The 22,156-nt window shown below is 43.0% G+C and overlaps 1 protein-coding gene across 3 annotated transcripts in view; it reads left to right on the top strand.

Moving 5' to 3' along the window:
- ADK (adenosine kinase) overlaps positions 1-22,156 on the top strand; it is a 204,873-nt gene that overhangs the window by 75,711 nt on the left and 107,006 nt on the right. For all 3 annotated transcript variants that reach the window (XM_081191845.1, XM_081191847.1, XM_081191846.1), the window contains exons 5-6: positions 17,755-17,927; positions 18,945-19,053. In XM_081191845.1, coding sequence (XP_081047971.1) covers positions 17,755-17,927; positions 18,945-19,053 — 282 coding nt within the window. The remainder of the gene's footprint in view (positions 1-17,754; positions 17,928-18,944; positions 19,054-22,156) is intronic.

Below are 22,156 nucleotides of genomic sequence, written 5' to 3'. Positions count from 1 at the left end.
CTTCTCTGGTTCCCTGTAACTTGGCTTCTTGCAGCAAGGGAACTGCCAGAAGGCCCTCGGAGCTGGACCTCAGTGTCCAGGCAGAATGATGGGGGTGGAGACGCTCCTTCAGATATACTGGGCCGAGGCAGTTTAGGGCTTTAAAGGTCAGCACCAACACTTTGAATTGTGCTCGGAAATGTACTGGGAGCCAATGTAGGAATTTTCCTTTTACTCATTCAAAACAATAACTTGTTTTATGAGTTAGTGTTAACAACCTATTGAGGAATTATCTTAGAAGGTTACTCAAGAGTGATTTAAATTTTATTAGCCAGTAGACATAGGGAAGCTTTCATCAGGCTTCTTAATACTCACAGTTTTATATAAAACAATTGTCATTTCAAACCAGTATTTATTAATCCAAATATACTCCAGTTACAAAGATTTGTGTTCAGGATTTCTGAAGCTGCCGCATTAAGAGTAGGAAAATGGTTAAGAAAGTTGTGATAACATCTTGTAAACTAAATTCTGTGGAAGAAGTTTCTAATTGTACTTCTACTCACTGCCTTGCAAATTCATTTGATTGCTTTAATTCAAGTTTATCATTTTATAATTAATCCCCCTTCCAAGCAATTGTGCAAAGTAATTGGTTACTCCAATTGGAACATTGTTTTTCAACTAAATAAAAGCTTAATAAACTAATAATTTTGATCATGGAGCCAACACTCTTTTGTGGCTTTTGGAACTATAACCTTGAAAAAGAATTTGTTAAAATAATTGATTACAGTACGATTGCATCTTATGTGCCTTTAATTTGCATGATTTCAACCATACCTGGTACTGACTGATTGAAATTCTGCAAGTTAATAGCAATTAAGGCAGAAAACTTAAAAGCGATTTTTACACTGGATTTTCCCAGTGTGAAAAGAGATTTTAAGCTCTCTTCCTTGCTTTGCCAGGCATGGGGGCTCCAAAGTCTAGGAATGCTCATGCAGGAATGGTTCCAAGGAGGTGGTTTGAATAGGCACATTTTTTCGTATACATGGAACCTTTGGAGCCGAACCCCTGTGAAAGATGCAATCGTACTGTACTGCTTTTTTTTGTACAGAAATAATAAGCAAGATCACTTACTTGGAGATTGGGTTTCTAGCACTTCCTAGGAATGGGCGGTTTTTAGTGAGCTGCACAGTGTTTTGCCATAAGGTTATAAATGTTACCCTCATTTGATTAGTAAATTCAGTGCTTTTTTTCTGCACGGGACACAGGGGAACACATGCCCCTAAACATTTTGTGAATCTAAGTGTGGCCTCATTGAAGGGCAGTATCTCAACATGAGTAGGAAAATGAGAGTACCCCTAAACATTTTTTAAGAAAAAAAGCACTGAGTAAATTTGTAAATATTCAGAATCCGAGAACTAAACATGATACAGAGCTTAAAGGCGTAAAAATAGAAGGCATAAAGTAGAAATGCAGGATTACCCAGGTGCACTCAGAAGGTTGATCCTTGTTAGAGATCAGACGGTAACTCCTGGATCCTAGTCCCTGTGAGGACAGTGCACCTATACTTTAAAAACTAATGGGTAATATATGGAATGGAATGGAATTGCAACTGTAATTATCCACTTGTTAAGACATTTGCTGTTTAAAATATGCTGTGTTTCACTGAACCGCCACCTTTCTGCCAATAACCTTCATTCGGAATGAAGATTTGATTCTGGATCTTCCTGGTCCTGGACTATGACTCCCATCAGCCCCAGCCAGTGTGGTCAGTGCTCAGGGATGAAGGGAGTTATAGCTCAACAATTCAGGAGGGCACCAGGTTGTCTACCTCTGCACCAGGCAGTAGGGCTGGGCGATACATCAATATATCGTCCAAAACGTGTTATTACCAGCTAAGCATTGCAATCTACTACAGTGTCTGAAATAAGGATGGCACTGTACAGAGGCGAACAGGACAATGTCCTAGCAACTGCTAATACTTAGGGGACTAAAACAGATAAATGACAATATTATCAATCATCACACCCTCAGTTTCATCAGCAGGCAAGCCAAAATGCTAAACATTGTGATATATCAATATATTACAATGTATGAAATAAGAACTACGCAGAGACAAACAGGACAATGTCCTGCTACTACATAAGGGTCTAAAATGATGACTGATGATACTACCAATCACCTCATGGTCATTTTCAGCAGCAGGCAAGCCAAAATGCATCCTAATGAGACTTTTGGTTTGGGGCTTGGCTACCAAATGGTGGTATTCAGGACAATCCAAAGTATGATGATGAGTCATAGTGAATACAAATAATCTGGAACTGCCAGACTGCTAGGCGCAGAAGCAGCAGCAGCCTGGCAGTGACAGAATCAACAATTAGAGGACAGAAGCAGCGGCAGCCTGGCAGCAGGGGCACAATAAGCCTGTGAAGCCTCGCCACAGCAGTGGGCAGGGGTGGCAGAAGCAGCGCTGGCCTGCAAGGCCTTGTCATGACAGTTTCAGTAGTGGCAGCCTGCAAGGCCATGCAGCGGCAGCAGGAGACGGTGGCAGAAGCAGAAGTGGCCTACAAGCCTTGCTGAGGCAGGCTGCCACAGCTTCTGCCACTGCCCCCCACTACCATCAGGAGGACTTGCAAGCCCCACTGCTTGTGTCCCCACCAGGCCTCGCAGGCTGCCGCCGCTATTGCTGCCATCTCCTGTTGCTGCTGCAAGGCCTAGCAGGATGCTTCTACTGCCGCCGCCTCCTGTCACTCCCAAGTTTTCATCTGGAAGTTTTGTGCTGCATGATGGTGTGGCGTTCGTATGGAGCCCCCGGTCATCTCACGGACTTTTAACCCGTACACCACTAATCCGCTACCACCAACCAGGTCCTCCCTGGTAAATCACTTAGTCTCAGTCAGGTTCTTAAGTTAACAAAGAAGAGTGTAGTTTATTGCAGACACAAATAATCTTTAACTGCATTCAAAACATTGTTACTCTTTACCTTCTTAGTCTTATTTTTATCCTGTCTCTAACTCTTCTACCACCCCTCACACAAGAACCCACTGCCCTGTCTAATTCCAACTTTCTGCCAACTGCTTTTCCAACTGCCTTTCCCAACCAACCAACCCACTAAAACCAACCAACTACCTACCCCCAAACCTCAGACTAAGCCCTTTTATAAACAGCTGGGCTCCGCCTCCGGCTTTCCTATTGGTCTACATATTAACCCTTTCTCTCTCCCCCTGTACAGACATTTTCAAATGAATGGGCAAACGCCCCAGATGGAATAGTGGGTGGTGTGCCCAGGGGATTAGTGAGGATGGGTTTGGGGGCAGTTTGCCTGCTTCTTCCTTCCATGCTTTAAGCATGGTCTGTGTGAACCTGTTTAGTGTTGTGGGGATTTTCCTTAGTTTGTTTGTGAGGAATGTGTATGCTGTGGTGGGGGTATTTTCAATTATGTCTCTACGCAGGTGTACCCACTGTTTTGTTTCATCTTCTAGAATATATGGGATTATGTGGTGCACTTGGTTGGCGACGTAGTATAGTTCTATGTTGGGGATTCCCCACCCTCTTTCTGAGGAGGCCCTGTGGCATTTTTTAAATACTTGATTCTGTTCAAATAGTTGGCAGTCAGTTGACTATATCCAAACAGTCAGTTGGCTGAGTCGTCAACACTATGATACCTTAAGCCATCAGTTGACAGAATAAAATACCAAGCTGTCTCATTAGCGGAAATGTTAGTTTTTTTGTTTTAGGTATGTTGGGATGAAACTGCTGGAGAATTTTTCCTGAACTGTGGTTTACTTCTGGTATGTAATACATACCTCCTCTTGTATACCATTAATTCTTAATGTACAGTGGTGCCTCGCAAGACGAAATTAATTCGTTCCGCAAGTCTCTTCGTCTTGCGAGTTTTTCGTCTTGCGATGCACGGTTTCCCATAGGAATGCATTGAAAATCAATTAATGCGTTCCTAGGGAAACTGCCTTCAGACCAGGTCCGGGGACAGACTGTCCCCGGACCTCTTCTGAAGGCTGGGGGGGGGACAAGGGCTTTTCTTCCCACCCCCAGCATTTTAAAAAACCCCGGGACAGCGGAGGACTTCTCCGCTGTCCAGGCGATCTTAAAATGCTGGCGGGCGGCATTTTAAAATCGCCCCGGACAGCGGAGGACTTCTCCGCTGTCCGGGGCGATTTAAAAGCCCCTGGGAAGGCAGGCAGGGGGGACAAAGACTTTGCCCCCTGCCCGCCTTCAGAAGGTGTTCCCGCCCCCAGCCCCGCTTCGGAACAGCGTTCCGAAGTGGGGCGGCTGGGGCAGGTGTTCCCGCCCCCCCTCCCCGCTTTGGAACAGCGTTCCGAAGTGGGGCGGCTGGGGCAGGTGTTCCCGCCCCCCCTCCCCGCTTCGGAACAGCGTTCCGAAGTGGGGCGGCTGGGGCAGCTGTTCCCGCCCCCCCTCCCCGCTTCGGAACAGCGTTCCGAAGTGGGGCGGCTGGGGCAGCTGATCCCGCCCCCCCTCCCCGCTTCGGAACAGCGTTCCGAAGTGGGGCGGCTGGGGCAGATGTTCCCGCCCCCCCTCCCCGCTTCGGAACAGCGTTCCGAAGTGGGGCGGCTGGGGCAGCTGTTCCCGCCCTCCCTCCCCGCTTCGGAACAGCATTCCGAAGTGGGGCGGCTGGGGCAGCTGTTCCCGCCCCCCGCTTCGGAACAGCGTTTTAAAATGCTGGGGGTCGGCAGCGAACGCTCCCGACCCCCAGCATTTTAAAATCTCCCCGGGACAGGGGGAGATTTTAAAATGCTGGGGGTCGGCAGCGAACGCTTCGCTCCCGACCCCCAGCATTTTAAAATCTCCCCAGGACAGAGAAGTCTCTGCTGTCCCGGGGAGATTTTAAAATACTGGGGGTCGGCAGCCCCCCAGCATTTTAAAATCTCCCCGGGACACGGGGAGATTTTAAAATGCTCCCGACTTCTCTGCTGTCCCGGGGAGATTTTAAAATGCTGGGGGTCAGCAGCGAACGCTTCGCTCCCTCCCGCCAGCATTTTAAGATCGCCCGGGGCAGGCGGGGGGGAGCAAAGACTTTTGCCCCCCGCCGGCCTTCAGAAGAGGTCCTCTTCTGAAGGCCGGCTGTGGGCGAAAGTCTTTGCTCCCGACCGCCAGCATTTCCCTATGGGCTTTCGTCTTGTGATGCAAGCCCATAGGGAAATTCGTCTTGCGAAGCGCCTCCAAAACAGAAAACCCTTTCGTCTTGCGGGTTTTCCGTCTTGCGAGGCATTCGTCTTGCGGGGTACCACTGTATAACTCACTTTAAGATTGTGTTCTATTTGCTTCCCCAATTAAACTGAAAATTTGCCATCTTCAAAGCTTTACTGTTCTGAAACCCGAATAACTTTTAAAGGTCACATAATCTTTGCAACTTAAAATGGCTTTAAACATTTTAGGGATTAATAGCTTCCATATGGATACCTGCCTTAAATATGCAGTGTAAAAAAGGGGGGTGTCTTTTTTAATGTAGCTATTTTAGAAATAGATGAAGGTATTTCTACCAAAGTATTTATGTTTCTACAAAGGTTTTAGTACTGCTATCATTCATTAAAGCCCCAGACATTATTACAACGGATAATAGATTAAAAAGGAAACTAGATACCTTTCTTGGATTAAGGATTGCTACTTTTGGCTTTCAGTGAAGGGAAACATTTAAAAACTGAAGTTATCATATTGCAAGTCGTATTTAATTGCAACAGTGACTAGAACCAGATTGTTTTCCTACATGTGTCAGAGTTTTCTGAAAAAAATTAGAATCCTGCTTCAGAACAGGAATTTTAACAAATATGTTTTGGAAGGCTAAATATTTTCTTTGTCTTGGATACAAGAAAAACCGTAGGTCTCTTGCCATGGTGCTGGCTCAGTAGATCAGTCATTACACAGAACGATTGCTGCTAAGGGATGAAATTTTATTGATGTACCGATGTCAGTATCTTGGAATGCTGAAGTGGGTCACTTGATATGCTCCTACCCCTGAGATTTGCAGTAAGGAAATAGTAAGAAGTGACAATCAAATTTAGGTGTCTTGACAACATGCTTGTCTCAAAGTAAAATGGATCCGATCTTAACACACTCTTTTTTCTCCACATGGAATAATTCCCATCAAGCTATGCAATGCGTGTGGAAAACATGGAACTTTTAAATTCATGTGGACTCCATCCCCAAACCTATGAAAGCAAGATGCAGGAAGAATCTGCTATCCTGCTCAGATATTTTCTGGGGAAATCCACATGATTTTTGATTACATTATAATGTCTTCCATGTGTATTCCCTCCATAAAGGGATACTTTTAAAAGCACTCTTTTGGAGGAAAAGGTTACATCAGAAGAGTCCCAAAGTAATCAACTTGGGTTATTAAACAAAACCACAGAGCATTTTTGAACATTGGTGTTATGTTGGCTTCATTCCAGTCCTTTAATAAAAGCCAATTATAGTGACTTTGCATTTGACGTTAGAAGATCAGCCATCACATTTGAAATATTTAATATGCCAGCCACACCTGGTGGCTTGTTAATTTTTAATTTGCCAATGAGCCCTACAACTTCATCTCTTGTCACCTCCATTTAACGTAGCTTTTTAGATGCTCTGCCTGAAAAGTGGCTTGGCGATGAGGACCTGTCCAACATCTTTTGCAGTGACAACCACTATAAAAGTATTTGTTTAGCTCTTATTTTGCTGTCTTTCTCTCCTCCTTTTTTACTCCCTCTCCATCTCATGGTCTAACCACCTTCCTGGCTGATTTCTTGCTTCTTCCAATAGTGCTAAGCTTTTCAGCATCTCCACCAGACAAAAGAAAGTCCAACATCACCTGGAAAGTTCCATGTTGGGAAAGATTGCTCTCAAAATGCATAGTTACCCAAAGAGACACCACTGTCTCTTTCATAGGTTTCATAGGTTTGGGGATGGGAGTCCACATGAATTTAAAAGTTCCATGTTTTCCACACGCATTGCATAGCTTGATGGGAATTATTCCATGTGGAGAAAAAAGAGTGTGTTAAGATCGGATCCATTTTACTTTGAGACAAGCATGTTGTCAAGACAAAGGTGACACCACTGCATTCCAAAGAAGGAAAAGCTCCAAAGTCCCCCCCCCCTTGAGTGAGAACTTCATTAGGACCAGCCAAAAAGTCACAAAAATATGACAAACTCTGGAATTCTTCATCCATCAAGCATATTAACAAAGTACGGGTGGGATGGGATGAGGGAGACAGTTGCAAACATGAAAGTGTGCTAGAAGTTGCAATTTGTAGACTCCGTTCCAAGATGGAGTGTGCCAGCTAAGTCCCTCCCAGGTGCTAGAGATACCTGGTTGCACACCTGGGATGGCTGTTTCCCCCATTATTTGAGGGAAATGGAAATTTGGTTTGTAATCCAGATCTGTCCTGAAACTTAAATGAAACACAGTGGTTCCTGGGCAGTCTTTATTCTAGCAAAGCCAGGGTTTGATTATGGATTATGTACTAGGTAAAAGAGCCAGTGGAAGCTAAATAGTATAGTATTACCTAAGGTTTGGATGGGATGTAATCTTCAGACTGCTGTACATCTTCAAGGGGTAGATTATCTCCTTATGGTTGTAGACTCCAACCTGAACAGCTAGATTTTGTATTCTCCAAGGCACACAAAAAGCAAAGGTAGTTGTGGTGGTCTGTAAGGAAAAAAAGGCCGCATTTACAAATGAATAAGACCTTCATTAGAATCAACCCCAACGTCACAAAAATATGTCAAGTTTTCAAGTTCGGGGGGGGGGCAATTTATTGTTGCTGCCTGAATACTAAGGGAGAAACTATATTGCATGCAGCTACATAGAAGCACTGCTTTTTTAAGCATGAAAAGCTGCTTTGAGAGGCAGATAAGAACTGAGAAGTGACAGGGGAAACAAGTTCTTAATCTTTCCCTTTCTACACTCCTAATTGTCCCACCCAGCAGCTCCCCCCTCCATTTAGCATATTTCAAATGTGCATCTGTATCTTGATATGCATCATGTCCTAAAGTGATTATTTTGCAAAGCTTTCAGCTGATAGGGAACAAGCACATTATGAAAGTGGCCCAGAACAAAAACGAGGGGGCAAAGATGAAAGTTGCTAACACAGAGAATTGAGATTGCTTACACACAATAACTTGACTAGCAATCCTCACCTTTATTCATTGCAGTTAATTTTTCAATCAAATCCAAATTCACTATAGTTGTTCCTTGTCCTGGTTCTGTGCCAGCTCAGGTAATTCCGACAGTGTTTGGGGATGGTAAAGTACCCCACGTGTGTTTATATTTGCCTTGATTTACCGTCAGGTTATCGTTTTAATGCCATTTAAATAGAACCCTCAATTTCCTCCCCCTCCCCACTTTGCTTTTGACATTCTAATTTGTTAGCATTTTTCATCCATTTATGCAATGCCTGAAGCACACCTTGAGTGCCTGAAGCTACTTTGTTTTAACTAGCATTTGCATTCCTTACATGCTATATTGCAAACATAAATTTGCATGAGCTGTCACTTTACCATTTTGACAGCCTCTTAATCTGCACCTTCCCACTGCCTCTATGGAGAATAAATAAATGAAATTACATGTTGTACTTGTGAAATCATGTAATGATATCATTAACATATTAGTAGAGTAGTTAGCAAAGAAATTACATAGTGTATTGTTTCTCTTTTAACTACCGGAGAAACAATGAAATTTCTAAACAGTGACAGCGTTTCTTGATGAGCTGCTTAACTTTAAAGTTCAGTATGTTATTGCATTTTTCTAATAATGACTTTGAATGCAGATTTGCATTAATTACATCTTTTATTGATGGTATTCTTCTCTGGATGAAACTGTAAAAATGCTAGCTAGGATCAGCACAACAGTTGTGATCAATGTCCACAGAATTTTGGCAAATGTATCTGCTGATGTCACAGTGGCTCTGATGATGCCGATGTGTTAAAGCAATCCATCTTGCATCACATCATAGTGGGCAACCCATTGTTCCATGTAGCTTTAGCATACTAGAAGCTGAGCTCTGAGGCCTTTTTACAGCCTATGTGAAATTGAAACAACTATTAGGACACTTACAGGACAAGCTTTTTGATGCAGCCTCCTGTACTTATACATTCAATGTGTTGATACAGATGCCCTCCCATTCCTCTGTAGCTGTTTGTAAGTTAAAAAGCAAGGAAATCATTATTAGATAGTGAGTATCTTGAATATGATCCATGTTGTTTGCCTGTTGTCTGTTCAGGATGAATGTGCTGAGTTACACCTGTGTTAGAGTACAGAAAGAGATGAGTCTCATTGTTCTGGTAGAGGGTTTTTAATTTCCTTGTTATTTGCATTGTATAAATGACTCGCTATTATGGGGAAATCTGGTCCTTATGCTATATAGATGACTAGATCTGGAGGGACCTAGGATTCCCTCTCCCCCCCCTTTTTTAAAATCTTTGTTTCCTGAAGAGACTTCACTTTTTCAAAGCTGTTTTGTACCGTACATATTCCTGTATTTGAAGTTGTTGGAACTGGGGAAGGGGAGGGTCTAACAACTCTGGAAACTTGTTACTCACAGCGTACATGTGTGGAGGCTTCCTTCGCTCTGGCACATTGCATGAATGGTCCAAATTGGACTAGGAGGCATCCGTTCATCTGCAGTGGAGCAGGGGTGCCATCTCGGCCTCAGGACTGTGGGTGCCCATTGCCTCCACGCAGATGTGCAGCATCACACGCACTACATGCAGCTGTGTTCGTGTGAAGTCATATGTCTGCCTGGAGGTAGCAGCAGCTTCTCTTCCTCCAACTCTCTGCAGCCAGCGAGGCACCGTTTCCGGGGGGGGGGGGAGGCCTTGGACGTGGAGGCAGAGTCTATGCACACCCGAGGCTCCCACTCCTGGAAAAGGGTGTCTCGCTGGCTGGCTGCAATGGGTGGAGCTGAACAGCTTCTCTCTTGGAGGCAGCACCACAGAGGCTGGCTGGCTGCCCCTCTCTGGCTTTGCTGATTGAATTTGTGGGTGCCCAGCCCCCACATTTATATTACTGTGGGTGCCCAAGCACCCATGCCCCCTGGAGTTGGCTATGTATTGGAGCCTATCAGGTCACAAATATATGTGTGTGTGTGTGTATGTATATATATAATATGTATATTATATATATATATAATATGTATATTATATATATATAATATGTATATTATATATAATATGTATATTATATATATATAATATGTATATTATATATATATAATATGTATATTATATATATATAATATGTATAATATATATATATATATATATATATATATATATATATATATATATATATATATATATGCTTTCGTAGATTTTCACGGGTACAGGAATGCAGGTTTTGGTGTCTTCGGGTGTCTTCCCGTGTAAGAGTTGGGGTGTCTAGGCGACGTTTCGACGAGGTCTCACTCGTCATCTTCAGGCTGGTGCTTTCGGCTTCTTGTTACTGGAACAGAGCAGGATCTCAGTGTTTGAGTTCCTATAAATACTGTTGAGGGGGTGTGGTGTATAGCCTCCAACGTTCTGGGCAGAGAGGAAGTTCCCAGGTTAGTGTGTCTTTTCTTCTTTTGTTCATTAATTACTTGAGGGATATCTTGAGTGATTTCTTGAGTGATATTCTGAGTACCACTTAGGAGGGTCATTAGGTGTGGATTAGTTGCTAAAGCTTTCGTGTCTTGACCTCTTGAGCTTGTGAAGAGTTTTTTCTGAGAAGATGGCTGTACTGCACTTAGTTGTGCTCTGGCTTGGCTTCGTGTATAGGGGCGAGCTGTGGTTTTGTGCCCTGTGCCAGCCAGATCTGTGTAGGGATTGCAGGGGGGTGCAGCATCCGGAGGTGCCACTATGGTTTGGCTACTGGATGGTGTCTGTAATTTATCTGTGGAGAGGGTCTGGGTTTGGGTCTGGTGTGGTTGATTGGAGATGGCGTTCTGTGTGCCTCTGGTTCTGGTGTCGGTTTTTGTGGGGAGGGCTATTTTCCAGATGTCTGGCAGGCGGGACGTATCGTCACGCTTGTTCATGTTGTGAGGGTGTTTCTCTATCTCGATGGCTTCCATGATTATTCTCTTGTGGTGGTGTTCCATGTTAAAGAGCAATTTGGAATCTGAAAAATTAATTTCGTGTCCTGTTTCTTTCATGTGTTGGTAAAGAGAGGAAGTTTTTTCTTCTTTTTTGACGGCATTCTTGTGTTCTGCGATACGTGCATTTATTCGTCTGTTTGTTTGTCCAATGTACGTGGCTGGGCAGACTTTGCAGGGTCTCTTTCCTCTCTTTATTGATCCATCGAGATAGAGAAACACCCTCACAACATGAACAAGCGTGACGACACGTCCCGCCTGCCAGACATCTGGAAATTAGCCCTCCCCACAAAAACCGACACCAGAACCAGAGGCACACAGAACGCCATCTCCAATCAACCACACCAGACCCAAACCCAGACCCTCTCCACAGATAAATTACAGATACCATCCAGTAGCCAAACCATAGTGGCACCTCCGGATGCTGCACCCCCCTGCAATCCCTACACAGATCTGGCTGGCACAGGGCACAAAACCACAGCTCGCCCCTATACACGAAGCCAAGCCAGAGCACAACTAAGTGCAGTACAGCCATCTTCTCAGAAAAAACTCTTCACAAGCTCAAGAGGTCAAGACACGAAAGCTTTAGCAACTAATCCACACCTAATGACCCTCCTAAGTGGTACTCAGAATATCACTCAAGAAATCACTCAAGATATCCCTCAAGTAATTAATGAACAAAAGAAGAAAAGACACACTAACCTGGGAACTTCCTCTCTGCCCAGAACGTTGGAGGCTATACACCACACCCCCTCAACAGTATTTATAGGAACTCAAACACTGAGATCCTGCTCTGTTCCAGTAACAAGAAGCCGAAAGCACCAGCCTGAAGATGACGAGTGAGACCTCGTCGAAACGTCGCCTAGACACCCCAACTCTTACACGGGAAGACACCCGAAGACACCAAAACCTGCATATATATATAAAAATCTACGAAAGCATATATATATATATATATATGCGCCTTATTCCACTATGGGTGAAGCTGTAGTTTTTCAGTTACCGTATTTTTCGCTCTATAACACGCATCTTACCATAACACGCACGTAGTTTTTAGAGGAGGAAAACAAGAAAAAAATATTGTAAACGAAACAGTGGATGCATGATTTTTATGGTTCATGCTGTGGCCACAGACATGTGATCTGATGGTGAGTTTGGGGTAGCCCAATGCAAAAATCCTGAGGATCCATGTGGATCCGTGCTTTGTAACCACGTTTTAAGTGGGGAGGGAAGGAAAAGCACTCAAGGGACAAGGAGCACGCATGGAGAAGGAGCTTTTCGGCGGGGAGGAGGGAGGAAAAGAGCACTGTTGCTTTAAAGGTATACTTAAGGTATTTGCCCTGTGCCTGGGTTTTTTTCCATTTAACAGTTTGCAGCCTTTTCCTTCCGCTCCTTGTTTTGAGGCAGAATAGATTTGAGCAAGTGAGGAGGACTTGGATTGCAGGGGATTCACCATTAGCTGTGTAAAAGCGCTCCTCCTTGCAGCCTGAGTGATAAGCAGCCACCAGCAGCAATAGAATGGAGCACAAAAAAGCGGTAGGGGCACTAGGACCCAGACAATGCTCGAATCTATCCTGCCTGAAAACAAGCTGCACCGTCCTAGCAAATCAGCTGAGACGCGGGGATTTGCGAAGTTTTCCCCTCTCCCTCATCCCCAGCCTTTTTTTTACTTCCTGGTTTTCACTGCGTGGCTCAGAGCTCGAGGTTGGTTTTATTTTGCTGCTGGTTGCTTAAATTTTATCTTTCCTACCGTCCCTCTGCAGCCTCATTGCTCTGTTTAGAGAGCGCACGGACCTTTGCTAGCGTCTGTCCCTCCTCCCGTGTAAGCAGCTGCTGCCCACTTTGCTGCCATGGCTCTCCTTCCCTCCCTCCTCCCCGGCTCCACGTCGCTTTAAAGCAAGCAAAGCAAGAGCCTCGTGGAGCGTGTAAGCGGCTCCCGCTTTGCTTGACTGACGGCAGCCATGGCTCCGATCCGTGCATTCGCTCCGTAACACGCACAGGCATTTTCCCTTACTTTCTAGGAGCAAAAAAATGCATGTTTTGGAGCGAAAACTACGGTAGATTGATATTGTGACAGAAATCGTCGACATCTCTGATGTCACTTTTTGTACATTAATTTTTTATCCCACCTTTCTACCAGTTGGCATTCAAGGCAGCAAACGACAGTACAGTGGTGCCCCGCAAGATGAATGCCTCGCAAGACGGAAAACTCGCTAGACGAAAGAGTTTTCCGTTTTGGAGGTGCTTCGCAAAACGAATTTCCTATGGGCTTGCTTCGCAAGACGACAATGTCTTGCAAGTTCCTGCTGGGTTTTTTTTCCTTTCCCCCCCTTTATCTAAGCCGCTAAGCCGCTTATCAGCTGATCCGATCAGCAGATAAGCCGCTAAAAGCTGCTAATAGCGCTAATCCGCTAATCCTTCAATGGGCTTGCTTCGCAAGACGAAAAAACTGCTAGACGAAGAGAATCACAGAACGGATTATTTTTGTCTTGCAAGGCACCACTGTAAAACACAAAGTAAAGATTGAAACGTAACAGGCAAAATTTCAGTTTGTAAAGTTTCAATTAACTTTTGCAAGAAGCTTTGAGGACTTACCTTCTGCTGCTATCAGATCACAAGGATCAAACACCTATTTCTATATGGAAGATCTCCACTGATACTTAAACATCCACCACTGACTTCTACTAATAAATGATAACTATATAGATGCAAAAATCACTGAGAGCTGAAGCACTCTTACCTTGCTTCCTGTGGCAGATAAGAAGTGCCCCTAGGATGTTTTGATATTTTACTTTGTTTTCTAAGCCATAAATGATGGACATATATCTACATGTAGGCAGGCAATTCGGTAAAAATTGTTCTAGATTGCAAAGTTTTCTGTAAGATTGCCTCAAACACTGAGGTTGAAGTGTGTAAATTTCCTTTGGAGTTAGCCCTATTGCATTCACTGTTTGGAGGGAGGGTGAAGGGCCATTAACATGCAAAACAGTAATTGGTTAGTAAGACCTTTCTAAATTAAATGTAAATGATGTTAAATGCCAATGTTTATGAATCGTATAATGGCTTAGGTAGCCAAAAGAAGATGCTCTGTTAGTTCAGACATACAGAATGGAAAATGTTAGAATGACAATAATGAATGACTTTTTAAACAGATATTACTGGGTCTTTATATTGTTTATTAGTTTGCCAAGCTTTGGGAATGCTTAGCAGGAGTTGAAGATCTGCCATTTTAAAGACAGCCTTGCCTTACATGCTTTCTGTCTCCCGTAGTCAAATGCTGTTAAGCTCTGTCATGTTTGCAGGCTTTTATAGCAGAAGCCTGTAGCAGACTGTAGTTTTGATGGAGTTCAATGACAGAGCAGCCTTAAAATACCATAAAGTGCAGAGAGAGTTGTACATGGTGCTGTGAACTGAATCTTTTCTGGATCAAATGATCAGCCATATGTGTCTCACTTATGGGACTTAAAGGAGAGGAAACTTACGCTATTGCTAACACTGCATGAAAATTGCAGCATTAGGGAATATTGACCAGATGTTTCAATCCGAACAAACAGCTTGTGATCTGGGGGGGGGGGACACTTTCTTGCTTTGATCACAGACACCTTGAAGGAAAAAGTAATTGAATAGAGGCTGTCAGAGTTCATCATTGTCAATAAACTTTCACTTAACCTTTATCACCTGTTTTAGATACTGTTGTAGATATAAGCTGATAGGCATATGTTTAGCGTTTGAAATTTTACCCAACAGATAAGAGAGATCTCCAACTGTAGTCTTTAGTTGCTATTCAGATGTTGATATGCATGAAATTTGAATGAACAGCTTATAGCTGGGATGGAGAAACAGACTTGATCGTGTGTGTATTAAGCAGCAGAACTGATTAGAACCTACAATGTAAGATGCTCTGAAACTTTAAAGCATGTATTTATAGTACTATGAAATACATACTAAGATCTATTGTTATTCATTCCTAATCTCTTAATGCCTAATCACTACTAATATTCAGAACATGGATTTTATTTATTTTATTTACAAAATTTCTAGACAGCTTGATGTTAAACAGTGTCTAAGTAGTGTACAATATCAATAAAAGCATGACAAATTAAATAATGAAAGACAATAGCATGTTATAAAATCATTTAATATATCATAAAATGTAAACAGTGAAATACATCAGAAGAGGTACAAAGTCACAGAACTTAAAACAAAAAACCTAACCTTGATGGTCAGGAAAGGCCAGGATGGGGAGGGGAGAGAAGTATTTGAAGCTACATGAATTCCAAACAAAAGCTTAGAAAGGTAGCAATTTTCAGCATGAGCAGCCATTTTGATCTCAGTGTCAAGGCTGAATGATGGGAGTGAAGACGCTCCTTCAGGTATGCAGGGCCAAGGCCATTTAGGAAAGGTGGTACAGAGCATTTGGTCCTTGGTGCTTCAGCCAAAGTGACTTTTGGATGGGGAGAACTTCACAGTGTGCTCCATCCATCTTAGGCATCCAGCTGTTGATCAGCAGATCAACTTGTGAACGTCCCACCTGAGTCCAGCACAGGAGTATCCTCTGTTCACTGGACTCATCTGAAGGGTGTGTCTCAATACTGGCTTCCTGGACCAAGGACCACACCCTGTTGTGTGGCTGGAACGCCTAAAAATTCAGGATGATCCATTGCCCACACCATACCTACAGTTCCTTTTTCTTTACAAAGTTAGTCCCACCTAGGGCCAGAATGCCACTCCTTCAGGTGAATCCAGTGGATCTTTTTGACTTGTTAAAATTATCTGTAGCATTTGTGGGGCCTAACCATCTCTGGTGGTGACACAAGAGCAGAAATGGAGTGGGTAAGAATTGGTTTTAGCATAGAGGAGGCCTGCATGGATTTTCTTAGGACAGCACTGAGCAAACCATTGTGTGGTTGGTTGGTTGGTCAGTTTATAAGATATATATTATTTATTTTATAAAATTTATACACTTTTTTGTTTTTTTAAAAAAAACCTTCAAAGTGTTTTACAAAAAGATAAAACAATAAAATCAAGGGGGGAATTCACAGCAATACTTTAAAACAAAAGTTCAAATACTAAAACAGATCAAAATTACCTCTGCTTTCTAAGCATCCAAACTTGTCCAAACAGGAATGTTGAAGGTTTTTGGTTGAAGGATTTAACTGCTAGTGTAAAAGGTAAATACAGTGGTACCTCGCAAGACGAATGCCTCGCAAGACAAAAAACTCGCTAGACGAAAGGTTTTTCCGTTTTCGATTTGCCTCGCAAGATGAATTTCCCTATGGGCTTGTTTCGCAAGACGAAAACGTCTCGCGACTTTGTTTCCTTTGTCTAAAAACAAAGACATGTTTTGTTTATAAAGTTAATTTATTTTCCCTTCAATTTTTGAACTGCTCTTTACAGTATGTGTGACTTTAAAGAGCAGTTAATAAACTGTTGTTGTACCAAATTTGGCTTTGTTTGGACTTTTTTTGACCATAGGAACGCATTAATTGATTTTCAATGCATTCCTATGGGATTTCGTGATTCGCAAGACGAAAAATTCGCTAGACGACAAAACTTGCGGAACGAATTAATTTCGTCTTGCGGGGCACCACTGTACTGTCTACTCATGGCTTAAAATCTAATAAAGCTGAAGAATTCTCCAATAAAAAAAGAATAATAATGTCCATTTTGTCAGTGTTATAAGAATTTTAAGGTGTGTGTGTGTGTGTGTGTGTGTGTGTGTGTGAGAGAGAGAGAGAGAGAGAGAGAGAAATGTTCATCACTGTATATATAAACCACATGTCTGAAACACCACAGAAAAAGTCCTGAAACCATTTTGTCCCTCCCAAATTGACCTCAAATATTTCTCTGCAAGGTCAAAGGAAAATGGAAAAGCTTCCCCATTGTCTTTTCATTCACAAATCCTGTCTTAAGGGTATGTCTGTGTATGAATAGGGTGAGCCTGTGACCTGGCTCAGGAACTAAGTATTTATCATTACAAAAGACTGGCCAGGCTCCCCAGGTAATCTAATCAAGTGACCATTAAGAGGTAATCTGCCAAACAGGTGATAAACAACGCACTCAGATTTCTCTTGTAGACCACCTTTTCTGTGATGTATGTATGATGTATCTGGGGGTGGTCTTGGATTGTTTTGCAGTTTTGTTTAGCAGTTATTTCAGAGTAGCTGAACTGCTGGTTTTGCATTTTTAGAGTATAAGTCCAAAAATGTATGTTTGCTAAAAATCTATTGATTTTGCATATAATCGGTAATATTTTATTTGTATTTTCCTAAGCTACATCAGTAGGTCTATTTTACTCTACTCCATACCGCTTTCTTGTAATAAAATAAAATAAAATGAACCCTCAAAACTTTGATAGACTAAAGCTACAATCTTCGCCATGCATACTCAGAAATAAGTTTTGTTACATTCAGCTGGGCTTCCTCCCAGGTAAGTGTGGTTAGAATTGCAGTTTTAAGTTAGCCTTAAATTGGACTACAACTGGACTGATAGGAGCTGGAGTCCAACAATATCAGGAGGGTCCCAGGCTGAGGGAGGTTGAACTTAAAAGATTTAAAGTCCATCTGGATTTGAAGGAATTCAAAGGTATTATTGGCCTTCTCAGTTTAATGTAAAGTGCTGTATATATAACAAAACAATTTGATTCCAAGCAATTGAAGTGAATTGGTTTTTCCTTCTTTGTCTCTGACTACAGTGGATGATCCAGAGCCCTTATAAAGCTGCAACGTTTTTTGGGTGCATCGGAACGGATAAGTTTGGTGCAATTTTGAAGAAGAAAGCGGAAGAAGCTCATGTGGATGCCCATTATTATGAGCAGAGCGAAGAGCCAACTGGAACCTGTGCTGCCTGCATCACAAGTGACAACAGGTCATATATCTCCTTGGGATACAAAAACCTCTGCCATATTCCAGGTCCAAATTCCTATTTTGACATGGAATATGGCAGATGTCTGCAGCTGCATTTGTAAGCTAAATTGAGGTGCATGTGACTTCAAGTCCCTTCTCCTTTCTGTTTGTGCTGTTGACAATCTCTTCTTCTTGCTACTCTTCCCCATCTTTACAAATTTGCCTCTTGTGTAATCAACCAACGTGATTGACGTGGGTGACGCTGTGGGTTAAACCACAGAGCCTAGGACTTGCCGATCAGAAGGTCGGGTTTCGAATTCCCTTGACAGGGTGAGCTCTCGTTGCTTGGTCCCTCCTCCTTCCAACCTAGCAGTTCGAAAGCACGTCAAAGTGCAAGTAGATAAATAGGTACCACTCCAGCGGAAAGGTAAACGGCGTTTCCGTGCGCTACTCTGGTTCGCCAGAAGTGGCTTAGTCATGCTGGCCACATGACCCAGAAGCTGTACGCCGGCTCCCTCGGCCAATAAAGCGGGATGAGTGCCGCAACCTCAGAGTCAGTCACGACTGGACCTTATGGTCAGGGGTCCCTTTACCTTTTTAATCAGCCAACAGCATCAGCATCAAAAGCAGCACCTTGCTTTCCTTCTTCTTCCCAATTAGCATTACTGGAAAGTTCTCTTGAAACTTCCACTCCCATATCTATAGGACGTTTTTGAAAAGCTGGCGTAAGTGGCTAGGAGACTGAGGTACAAATCCACAAGTCCCCAGTTTGAACCGCTTCCCTCTCCTGCACATAAACTGTGCAGGTGGCCTTAGTCAGAGCAGCCTCTCAGCCCCAGTGCCCCCTCCCATCAACAATATGGGAATAAAACTGACCTACATCACAGGTTGTTGTAAGGGTTGCAAGAAGGAACAGTATCTGAAGCAGCTTGCTAAATAAATTCTAAGTATTATTATTAGTTTGCAGGAGCGAAAGGAATGAAGAGATTGTGGATCAGTTGTTCCAACTGATCATGTTGACTTCTTTTTGTCATTTTAGGTCTCTTGTTGCTAACCTGGCTGCTGCTAACTGTTATAAAAAGGAAAAGCATCTTGACATAGAAAAGAACTGGAACTTGGTGGAAAAAGCTCAAGTTTATTATATTGCGGTAGGTTTGGTTAATTTTGCACCTGTGTTCAACACTTTGTCAATTTACATACAAGTTGCATCAAGTGCAGGATATATTTTGTGGGTGCTAAAAGTGACTCTTCCGTTGCACTGTGTCTTGATTAATTGACATGAATGTTGACTTATTTTAATTCACTTAAGTAGAACTCAGGAAGCTATTTTGAATCAAATTCAGCATTTGAGCTCTTAACTGTACATTGCATTTACATTTTTATGTATGGCTTACTTTTGAGCAGTTTCTTGGAATCTGCAGGGATACCATGACCTGCCATCCTCTAGCACTGTGGTTCTCAACCTTTTCGGTATTGCGACACACCAGTCCAAATTTATTTAGTATTGTCACAGGAATTTTGGACAATGATCAGAAAGCAAAAAAACTTTACTTACTTAATGCGTCTATACTTAATGCGTCTATTAATGTGGAATTCATTTTTATAATACTTGCAGACCTATTCAGGGTTGTTGTTTTCTTAATGGGAATGTAAGAATAGCTGTCCCTTATCACAGGTTATTACTTCATAAGCCATTAAAAATTTACTTTAAAACATACACTTATAAAAGCTGTGTTAGCTGTAATATTTTTAATAGCTTTATTCACAATAAAGTCCATTTGGGCAAGTATCAGTGGACTAGCTAAACAAGTAGGTCAATGTGGTGTTTGATGGTTGTCTCACATAGCCACAGATCATTATTGAGGTATATAGCCTGCTGCAGTATTTTGTCAATAATAATAATAATAATAATAATAATAATAATAATAATAATATATCGCCCTATACCCAGAGGTCTCAGGGCAGTTCACAGAATAAAATCATACAAGTCAGTAGTGAAAAACCTAGCATGCAAAGATAGGCACTACCAAATAGCAGCACAGATAGTGCTTCATCAGCAGGCTCAGGGTACTCACTGAAAACTGAGCTGGTAACATGAAGCCAAAATTTGAATAAGCTCACTGCCAAAAATATAAGACTTGAGCCTTTCTGACGCTTGATTACAATTGTCTACACAGCATTACAATATGCCAGCAAAACAAAAAGTTGTTAAAGGCATTTATCATACCAACTAAGGATTAAGAGCAATAATTGTTTGGAGTTAACTTTCAAAGCCACGACCCTCTTGCACAGGCTTTGCAACCCAATTGGGGTCGTGACCCACATGTTGGAAACACAGTTCTAGTGAAGCCGAGGAGGAAATGCTCAGAATTCATTCTATGGATATTTTACTCTCGCCCAAGATAGACGGAAACCCAATTCACATATTTATGTAGACTTGCATTCTGGTGTGCTATAAATTGCTAATTTGCGTTTCCCTTGCTGTGATGTTGTTAATGCTGATCACAATTAACAAGTATAGGAGGCAGCTATGGCAGATTAAAGAACGTAATGTGCGTATAATATATGGATTCTGTATGACAGCTGCTGCCATCCTGTTACCTGAGCCATGTGGGAACAGCTGGTGAGAAGTGTAGAAAATGGATTATCCGGGAGAAACAAATTCATCTTAAAAAAAAAGTTATTTCCTTCAGTTAGTGTTCATGTCTCCTGCAGCCTGTTATTGTGCAGCGCTCTGGATTTTCCATGGTGGTGGTTGTTGATTCTTGCATATGGCCAAAGCTCCATCAATAATTGTAAAGCAAATGCTTATCCTGCAAAGATCATACGCAGCACAGAACATCAACCGCTTCTGCCATATGCTCGAGACATCTTTTCAGAATATATATTTCCACAGTAGCCTGTTCATTTTTAATTTATGCTCTTCCCCCTCCCGCCGGCCTGTTTTCTCATTTCAAAATTACTGTATCTTAGTCTGTTCTGAATGGCACGCTTGGGACTGAATGCAATGAGCTAAAAACTGTAAGAAGACTAGAAAGTTTTGAAATGAAGAAGAAGAAGAATGAGTGGGGGGAGAGGAATGGTAGGCATAACTGTTCTTCAGGAACCAGCTGCAATGGTACCTACAGAATATTACTGCACCTCCATACATGCTAACCTTTCTCCCTGCAGCCCTGTACAGCCCCCTGTTAAACAGAGGTCTGTGGCACAGCGGGGTGGACCAGGTATGGCTGGAATTGGGTCCCACATAAACACTTGTATTGTAGAACACAACAGATCTTTCCTGTATCATCCTTCCCATCCAGTGGCGTAGCGTGGGGGGTGCAGGGGGGGCCGGCCACACCGGGCGCAACATTTGGGGGTTAGGGTTAGGGGGCGCAAATCCACGGGTTAGGGGGCGCAAATTACTTGCCTTGCCCCGGGTGCTGACAACCCACGCTACGCCACTGTTCCCATCGCAGCCCCTTCCACCTCCTGAAAAATCTTTGCGTGGACAGGCGGAGTCCCCCAAACCCTGGGCGGCCCCCATGTGGAATAACGACTCAAGACAACGTACTATGGGATTAAAATTGGCCACAACTTTATTATGTTTCAGATGTGGGTAGACCTTGGCTCAGGTAGATCCTCCCCCTATTGTGTGGGCAGGTAATCCCTCCCCCTACCTGGCCTGATCACCTTGGCAACACCTCCCCAAGCGGGATTGGGCAACTGACTGAGGTAGGCGGAGACCTCCAGGTATCCCACCTGGGGAAGGCGAAGCCAAGCCTGTGCTAATGGTGCCGCATAGGGTCCAGGGGGCTGCGCGCGACCAATCAAAGGGTGCCCCCATTTAATGTGGGGAGCGGTCATTGTGGGGTGGGGGCTTCTGAGTTGTGTTGGAAGTAGCACGGAATTGTTAGTGGGAGAAGTGAGCCACAGTCCATGCTGTTCTGAAGGGAGCTTCTCTTTGGTGGGGAGGGGGGTGCCTGAGACTGCAGTGGGAAGGAAGAAGCAGAAAAGCCCCACTGGACCCAAGCCAGCCACTTTGTCCCCTTGGGTGGAAAAGAAATCTGATACATAACATTTGGCAGGTGTTGCTCCTCATTTTCCTCAACATGCAGCAGACAGTGGACCTTTTTTATATTTAAGTGCTATCATAGTATTCATGAGAAATTATCAGATTATTTTCCTGCGGCTGCTGCAAACTTTAAATTGCAGGTAAACTTGCTTTTGCTCGCTATTTAGGAAGGCACGGGCAATCGTCCTTTTCTC

Source organism: Podarcis bocagei, assembly GCF_964188305.1.
Source record: "Podarcis bocagei genome assembly, chromosome: 4".
Classification (NCBI taxonomy): Eukaryota; Metazoa; Chordata; class Lepidosauria; order Squamata; family Lacertidae; genus Podarcis; species Podarcis bocagei.
The sequence above is the reverse complement of the archived record's forward strand: the minus strand, read 5'-3'. Positions and strand labels throughout refer to the sequence as shown.